The sequence below is a fragment of the Talpa occidentalis genome, unplaced genomic scaffold (genome assembly GCF_014898055.3).
Source record: "Talpa occidentalis isolate TD23 unplaced genomic scaffold, MPIMG_talOcc4v2.1 talOcc4.11, whole genome shotgun sequence".
Classification (NCBI taxonomy): domain Eukaryota; kingdom Metazoa; phylum Chordata; class Mammalia; order Eulipotyphla; family Talpidae; genus Talpa; species Talpa occidentalis.
This window is the reverse complement of record NW_023601104.1, coordinates 50818689-50828276: the sequence shown is the minus strand read 5'-3', so window position 1 is coordinate 50828276 and position 9588 is coordinate 50818689. Positions and strand designations below refer to the sequence as shown.

Below are 9588 nucleotides of genomic sequence, written 5' to 3'. Positions count from 1 at the left end.
AGTAAGTTGGAGGTACTATCTTGAAATTAAAAGCAAATTAGAGGAAAGATGGCAGGTTAGTATGTTGTAGAGTTACTGGTAAACTAATTTTATAATAATAATTACATAATCTGGATTAATCCTAAGTGATAATTCATACATAGGACTAAAATAAACTACTATATTATGAATCCACGTAATTCAGGATTCCTAATGAGTCTTTCCTAAATCCTTCCAATTTCAGTTGAACTTAGGGGCTAGATATTCATATTCTATTCATAATACATTTCCGTAACAGGCCATCTTGTATCTATGTTGAGTTTCTTTGAAGCCGTATTTTACATATACATATATTTAAGATTGAGAACTTAGTGCTAATTGAGAACTTAGTGCTAAGTAGATGCTTACTTACAATCAACCTATAAAAGCTCTTTAAGTTTATGAAGAGGCTTTAAGAGCAACATTTATGAAATACTTCATATAATCTTCCTTACCCATGTTTAGTTATAAATCAACATATATAGATACCTCAAGATTCTAAAAAAAAAAAAAAAAATTAGGAGTACTTTTAGTTTCTTACATTATACTTTTGTAAGGCTTTGCAAACAGCACAATAGGTAGAGGGGTCAGATAAAAATAAGCCAACCTGGGTCAGATAAACTGTTCACTATTACTTCAAAGTGGTGAAAGAGGTAGTTTCATTATGCTACCACTGAACAATATTTAAGCCTCTAAAGGGTAAGTTTTCATCTGTCTCCTAGTCTCACCCCGCTCTCTGCAACTACTTGGCCCACAGGAGACATAAGGGACTGAATGAGTGACAAAGTCATGTGAATAATTATTAGGTGTTCCCACTTGAATACAAATACATTACTAAAACCATTCCACATCTAGTGTTTTTAACACTCATAGCTAGTTATTTAAATAACAGAAAAAGAATGTAAGATTAAACTGCATAAAAAAATTAAAACCCATCTTAATATTTGGTGCTATAAACTTAACCACCTTTCCAAAAAATTATGTTAATCTCAAGGAAAGAAAATTCAAAGTGCTTTTATGTTGCTTTTATTGCACACACAGTAAGCCATCCTTAGTATGAAATTAATGGTTAGATATACAAATGTGTAAGACAAGAGAAAACCTGGCAAGGGGGAATCCTCATTTTGATTTGAGACAAATATAAACTCCAATTAGCCATAATCAGCAACTTTTTTTCTTTTATACAAGTAACAGACAAGCTTGGTAATCTAACTCTTCTTAATTGGTGCTTAGGACTCTACAAAGTTCTTAACTTTTTTTAAAGATCATTTTGAAAACAAAGCATTAATTTGACATACAGTAAAAGCACAGTACAAATACCCAAATTTCAGATCTGGCTTTTGCTATATAAGAGTTTACAAATAAACATTTTTCCCTTTCCAGATAATAATTTAAAATATAAATAACTGTATTAAATCCCACTGACTACAGAATGTGAAAGTTCGTGGTATAAAAACAATAAAGTTAAAAGTTTGGTAGTCATTTCATTTTATGGTGGGACAGAGACTGGATTTTGTTTGCTTTCCATAATTACTTCACAGTCTCCCTCCATTTCAAAATTGAGATTCACAAATGAACTGGATACCATGGTTTCTGGCTGATCTGTTTGAATAATGGAATCAGCTTGCAGCTTATTCTGCTGGTACTGTCTTTCTGCTTCTTCAGACATCCTGTTTTCTTCTTCTTCTTCTTCTTCCTTAAGATAGGAAATATCAAAGATAGGTGAAATATAAATGTCCAAAAGGAATAGTATTTGTCCCCCCCTTTTAGCTGTGCCTTTTTATAAACCGAAAGAGTGTCATGTCCAATTTAGTTTGGTCTAATTAAAGCCAAGACATGTCTCCCTTTCTCCTGTTCCCAAGTTGGAATGAAAACTTCTATATTCATGTTAAGAAAAAGCAAAGATTTTTTAAAACACGATGCAGCACTGCTAAGCAAAGATGAGAATGAATTAACTCTGACAGGGGCTATTTCTTTTCAGTTTAATTCTAACCTAAATAAAAACTAGCAAACTGTATTATATCATCTCAATGTGGCCTATAAACTAAATGGTAAGCATAATTAATGTTCTCATAATCACCTACTATACAATTAAGCTGTTCTCAAGAAGTTTACAATCCAGGAGGGAAATTAAGACATGTAAAAACAGTATTAATAAAGAAAGGATTAAGCACCATAGAGAGTAAGAAAGAATTAATAACCTCTAGAACAATTAAATTCAGAGACGAGGTAGTATTTGTGTTGGTCCCTGCTGTATGTATAGTCAGTACAGAGAGACTAACCTGTCAGGAAGATTAATCTAGTGTTTGACAAAACAAGAGAGAGAGACCATTTAGGAGACTTTTACAAATAGGTAAGATGAGGTAATAAGGCTCTTCTAAATAAGGCTGGTAGTTTTAAAAAAACACTCATTTGTTCATAAAATAATTTTTAAACCACATCAACCACTGACAGTTCCAGATTCATCTTCAGCCATTTTCCCCCACTGTACTCTGTTCCCAGTGACAAAGTATTAGTCTTGCCATTTCTCAAAAAATGCAACATATCATTAGGTCTATATATTCTAGCTTTACCTGATTTGCCCACTTCATTTTCTTGAAGAATAATAAAAGATTCTAACATTTATTTTCACACTCAGTAATACAAAGAGCTGTAGTAAGAATTTTATCTATTAACTCATTTAACACTTAGAACAACCCTAAGCATACATGCTGCTATTCTTCTGATTATAATAGGAAATTGAGGTTTATAGATGTTATATATATTGCCCCTGGTGATAAAGTTAAAGCTCTAGAACTAGAATATAGTTTCAAACCCTTGGATCTTAAGCACTAAAGCATTCTCACTCTTTAAGGCTAAACTCATTTCAGCTCCACCCTAAGATCTAAGTACAACACATCTGCAAACAGCATTTTGTGCTTTAACACTGGCACTTACACATTTCTAATAATTTTCTGTGCATCACATCTACTCTAATTCTCCTACATCCAGTCTCTGTCCTAAGTACAGAGACTAGTTCTTTATCTTAAAATTGGAATTACAATCCAAAGAGAGGTTTGTGAAGATTAAATAATGTATATGGGAACTCAAAGCACTTAATACAAATGAAATCTTACTTTTACACATAGACCCTAAGGCAATTTTGTATTAAAAATTCTAAAAGGTGTGCTAATTTGATACATAAATGACTAGAATAAAATGTTTAGCGTAAGGGCGTTAATTTAGGCAGCTAGAAGAATCCTGTGTATTCATTATGCAATGCATGAGGTTATAAACCAAACGGATTCATGAAAATATAAAAAGGAGACACACCTCCTTCTTCATCCGGTAATACTCATCAATGGCATACTGGTATTTTGGGGTGCTGATGCCCAAAACAGATGCAATCTTCTCTCCAAGAAAGTCACACACTAAAGATACAAAAGTTAAATGGCTTACACAGTTCCATAAACATTTCTTGAGCACTTCCAATGTGCAAGACATTATAGGAATACAAAATGCTACTTCCTGCCCTCAAGGAACTTATGTACACTCAGTGTATCTGGTCCATCTACTTTCCCTGATTTCCCCCAAGAAGCAACAGTGACTCCTTTTGGTCTCCCAAAGCCCAGTACTGCTCATATATCTCTTACTACAATTTATCACAAAGTATTATAATAATGTTACATGTCTTTCTTCAAGAAAAATGTATATACCCTTAGTTACTCTTAAAAAAGGGGTAGGATGTCACTGGGCTGGAGGAGAGGAACAACTTGTATTATTAACCTCACTGACTGCTTGCCATGTGCCAGGCACTATGAATAGAGAGATTACAGAATTTGCCCAAGTTGACAAAGCAGATTCAAATTCCAGTCCAAGTTTTAATATAAATCTCATGTTCTTTTCATTACCCTCAGACTATATAGCATATATTGAGTGTTCAGGAAATGTTGAATGAATTACTACTCAAAATTAGATCTAATAAAAACAAAAATAGTAGTTATGAAGAAGTTAAAATTGAAAACAAAAGAAAGCTTTATGATTAAAAACCTATGTTTAGGACCTCCCTGGTAGTGCAAGGGTTAGGATGCAATCTGTGAAGCTATTTGCAGCCATTGCAGCCCAAGTTCAATCCCTGGCCAGGAAGCTACTCATATGGCGCAGTAGACCTCTCCTGACTCGCCCGCTGCTCCCCTCAGCAGTGTATTTCGGTACATCTGCCTTTTCTGTTACCCACTCTGTCTCTGGTGAATCCTATCAGCCCCCACACCTCTGGCCTGTATCCCAGTTCTTATATGCATAAATAAATAAAACTTTAAAAAAATAAATAAATAAAAACCTATGTTTAAAGTTAGTATATTTAAGTAATCAGTTAATAATTTCCTTCAAATATCACTTAGTGATATCTCAACTTAAGAAATGAAATATTAATGAAATAAAAAATAAATGAATTATAATTACACACTTCAGAATAACTAGTCAAAGAACAAGAATGGTATCAATAAGGAACCAAATGATCAAACAGTGAACGAAAGATTCAAGAATGTAAAAATCTTGTCTACATTAATAAAGCCATTTTTTAGTACTAAAAAAACACAGCTGGAAGGTGAAAAATATTTTAGGGTAAAGCACAAGCTCGATTAATATCTTCCAATGTTAGCTAGAAATTGAGAACAAAGTGATTAATTCTCTCTGGAAATATTCATTTGGCAGAGCTTCCGTTCTTCAAGCACATTACAGTAAGTAGTTATACATTAATATTCAAACAGGAAAGCAATACCTGAGAGGGTTGATGTTGCAGCACGAAGCATGTAAAACCATAAGTAAGGGCCCCAGGTAAGTTTTGTCTGCAACAAGAAGTCAAGTTAGCAACATTCATACCTAAGCTCAGTCTATTTATTTAGGAAAGAATGAAGTAGTCAAAAACTTTGTGGGCACCTAAGGTATTCTAGAAACAGGACTGCAAGGAGACTATATAATCTAATCCAAAGTTAAAGTTCTATAGGCAATATTCCACAAAAAACATTTTACATTCACTCTTACAACTACCTTATAACTCCAACCACCTTAAACATGGAATAACCAAAAAAGCAGCAGTCACTGAGAAAGAATTACAATATCATAGTCGATTATTTATGAGCTGATAACCCAGATCTCTCCTTTCTACTATCCTGCTTCTTTTTTTCTTCATTGTTCATAGCACATTAAAGAGAATATTCAATCAGTGGAAAGGGAACTTAAGAAATCGTATAACACAACACACTAGTGCTATAATGTGGATATTAAGATTCAGAGAATTAAGCAGGATAAGTAAGGGCATAGCAAATTAACTTTCAATAGTAAGGGAAATAAGTGACTAATAAGTAGCAACATTAGTTTTGTTTCTTTAAAGATTAAAAAGGGATTAGGCCATAAAACATAAGACACATTCAGAGTACATTTATAGACCAAAACCAGTGGCTGAATGAAATCCACACTGCACAACTACGTAGTAAATCTTGGTGCCATCATTCCCATAGAATATATTTGGAAGCTTGCCAAATAAATAGTTTGTCTCTGTAATCAGTAATATAAGCATGTGTCATTGTACCAATATTTGTTTATCAAACATAGTATAGAGCCTGCACTCAAATACATTGTAATTGTTTTAACACTGATTCTCTTCTCAGGGCGGGCAGAAAAGGTGAACTTACAATCTTTTCAGCTAAGACATGTTAATGACTATATGAGCATTAAAAAAAAACACAAAAATATCTGTAACACTGAAAAGTGTACATACTAAAAACAACTCTTCTGTTGGTGAAATAGAAGTTTCTGCTTTTTCTGATATCTAAAAATGATGAGATGGACAGTTTCAGTGTTATTTCCTTTTCTTCCTGGTTAAGGCTAATTTTTTTTACCTGAGGGTTTTCAAAGTCATTTTGAGTGGCCACTGTGTATGTCAACTTTATTTCCCAAGTTAATGAAAAAAATTAAGTCATGTATTCTAATTATCAAAAAATATATCTGCAAGAATAAAGCAGAGAGGAGACATACATGCTAATTTCTATAAATGTCCAAGTAAACAAATGCATTTAACTAAGAAAATACTGTTTATTTCTGATTTCCTAAACCAAATCTGCTCTATTTTCTATATTAAGAGCAAGAGGCATCTCTCATGTAGAGAGATGGGTTACTTTAGGGGTTCTGTTTAAGATTCTCCAACCTCAGTGTTTATAGTTTTTATAGCAAATAGGACTGCAGAAATGTAAGGAGTAGAACCAATTTTTGTAACACATGGCTTACAGAGCCAAGAAGCCACTTAGAAAAGGAATAAGAAGCTTTCAGAGGAAAGCTTTTATTTCTCAGTAGACCATTTCTCCTGGGGTTCCTTCTAAGAGAAAATAATTGCTAATATCCAGACTGTGACTACCAGAGTGAAATCTGTTCCAGAGGTAAGAAAATGGATAAGGATTCCTGAGTAACATCTATCATTATCATACATAATTATACAGAATGAATTTATAGGACCCGTTATTTAGACACTGACCGTACAATCAACAGGTGACTCAAACACCTATGCTAGAATCCCACCAATGCCAGTCACTACACCACCACCATCCCAGCAACAGGAGAAACAGAACAAGATTTTGGGTCTTTAAGACTCCCAGCTTACGGTGCAAAATAAGTTGATTCATTCTTTTCTCCAAAAATTTAAGTATCCATCTCTTTCTTAGTAGACAACTATTAAAACTAAATGGATTTTCATCTGTTCTACTCCCCACCTGTCTCTGGTGAATCCTCTCACCCTCCCCACACCTCTGGCCTACATCCCAGGTCTTATATGCATAAATAAAGACAGACAGACTTGCTGGATTTTGTTTTTAAACAGTTTACTTTTTAGATTGTAACAGTAATGTTTATTTATTTTGGAATGTTTAGAATATGGAGCAAAGTATAAAAACAACAAATTCATTTTTCTATTACCCACAAATAAATATCTTTAACATTTTAGTGTATTTTCCCAGTCTTTTCCTAAAAATAGTTTTTAACAACATTGTACTTTCTCTAGTCTATAGTTTTTCCCATTTACTATACTGAAATTAATTAAGCATAGTTCCCAGATGTTTAAATTCCTAAGGGCAGAATTACTAGGCCAAAAATATTATCATTTGAAAAGCTTTTCCTCACACTGTGAAACTTCACACCAGAAAATTTACCAATATTCAATAACAATGGATGAGACTGTCCATTCCTTTTTATTCTCACAACAGCATATTGCCTATTCTTTTTCTTTTTAAGAACTTGACAGGCAAAAAATGAGCTCAGATGATTGATTTCTGACTATTTCAAAAGCTACTGGTCCATTTACATATGTACATTACATACATAACCAAAATTTATATATATAAATATATATATATATACACATACACACATATATACACACACACAGATGTACACTTATTTGAGGACCCTACTAGAAACTAAATCAACGGTTAAAGGAATTAGAGGACATATATTTATTTTTAATGTACACCTAAGAGAAATATTTACCATAAGATTGTAAAAAGATCTAGCTCTCCATTTCTTATTTTCTATTATCATATGTCAATAGTATTATTCTTAGATCTTTATTTTAAATATCATGCTTTTTTTCTCCAATTGGGTCTATTTTATAAATCTACTATGTAAATACAGAATAATATCTTCCAAAATTCTTTTGTCACATCAAATTTATGACACATTGGAAGCAAATAGAAAATAAAAAGTCAGCTCTTCACATTAAGCAAAGCCAGAATTGCCTTTAGTTATTAACCCCCATTAAGATGGCTTTTATGAAATAAAAACAACATATACACATGCTGACAAAGATGTAGAAAAAAATGGAACCTTTGTACACAGTTGGTAGGAATGTAAAACTAGCAGAGACCCTATGGAAGGTCCTCAAAAAATTGAAAACAGGGTCTCCCTGGTGGCCTGGGGTGAAGTTTCAGTGCTATTACTGCAAAGGCATGAGTTCAATCCCTGGCCAGACCCAATTAAAATCTATAGAATTCCCCACCTAACAACAAAAAAATATACATTTTCCTCCGGTACTCCTCAAAAACAGATCATATTTTAGGTCATAAAACAAATGTCAATAATTTTTTTTTAAAGATTTATTTATTTATACAAGAACTGGGGTATAGTCAGAGGCGTGGGAGGGTGAGAGAATTCACCAGAGACGGAGTGGGGAGCAAAACAGGCAGACAGACCAAAGACACTGCTGAGGGGAGCAGCGGGCAAGGCAGGAGAGGTCTGCGGTGCCATGTGGGTTTCTCCCTGGCCAGCCAGGAATCAAATCCCCGCTATAGAGGCTACAGGCAGCTTCACAGCACGGCGCTCAACCTGCTGCGCCACCGGGGAGGCCCTGTCAATAAATTTTAAAGGATAGAAATAATCTAAAGTATGTGCTCAACCACAATGGAAAAAATGGGGGAAACTCACAAATATGAGCGAAGTAGATAAGATACTCTTTATAAAGAACAAAAAATCACATGATCATCTCAAGTAAGGTACAAAGTGTAATTGACAAAATTCAACAACTCATCATGATTAAAAAACAATCTCAACCTATGAAAATAGAGAAGTTTTTCAAACAGAGGTCATCTATAGACTACCCATAGCTACATCATACTTAATGATATAAGACTTAACAGTTTCCCCATAAGATTTAGAACAAAACAAGGATGATGTCCACTCTTACCACTTCTATTCAACACTGTAATGAAGGTTCCAGTTAGGGAAACTAGACAAGAAAATGAAATAAAAGGCAGTTCTATGCACTGGCAATGAATAATCTGAAAATAATATTAAAAAAACAATTCACTCACAATAACATCAAAAAGAATAAGATATATAGAAATAAATTTAAGAAGAACATAACTTATCCTCTGAAAATTATAAAATACTATAGAAAAATTAAAGGAAACCTTAATAAAATTAAAAGATTCATGAATCAAGACTTGACTTATTAAGATGGCAATATTCCAAATTTATCTAGTTCAACACAATCCCAGCTTGTTTCTTTGCAGAAATTGACACGAGGATTCTAAAATTCATATGCAACTGCAAGGGCCCCTAAGAGCTAAAACACAATGTAGGAGGAAAATGTAGGAGTCCTCCTTCCCAATTTCAAAATGTACTACAAAGCAACAGTAATCAAGGTAGTGTAGTACTGACATAAGGATAAACACATATAAATACACTGACGCAGAAGAGAAGATCTAGAAGAAAAACCATGCTCTATGGTGAAATGATTTTTGAAAAGAGTACAAAATTCACCTAAGGGGCAAAGAATGGGACAGCTGGAAAACCACATGCAAAAGAATGAGGTGGCATCTTTCCTTCAATCTCACAGTATACAAAAATTAAAATAAATCTAAGACCTAAACATAAGAGCTAAAATTATGAAATTCTTGAAAGAAAACAGGGATTAATCTTAATGATCTCATATTTGGCAAGGGATTTTTAGATTTGACAAAAGAGAAATGGGTAACTAGTAGTTTATCAAAATTTAAAACTTCTATACTTCAAAAGGTAACATCAAGAAAGTGAAGGGTAACCCAC

The 9588-nt window shown here is 33.5% G+C and overlaps 1 protein-coding gene across 2 annotated transcripts in view; it reads right to left on the bottom strand.

Moving 5' to 3' along the window:
- Positions 1-1494: 1494 nt before the first annotated feature.
- LOC119239011 (signal recognition particle subunit SRP54) overlaps positions 1495-9588 on the bottom strand; it is a 66963-nt gene continuing 58869 nt past the window's right edge. Inside the window, exons 3-5 of one of the 2 annotated variants that reach the window (XM_037503208.2) lie at positions 4778-4844; positions 3331-3428; positions 1495-1714 (exon numbers count right to left, since the gene is read on the bottom strand). In XM_037503208.2, the coding sequence (XP_037359105.1) occupies positions 1508-1714; positions 3331-3428; positions 4778-4844 (372 nt within the window). In that variant the 3' untranslated portion in view covers positions 1495-1507. The remainder of the gene's footprint in view (positions 1715-3330; positions 3429-4777; positions 4845-9588) is intronic. The other variant, XM_054689882.1, reaches the window with a different exon arrangement.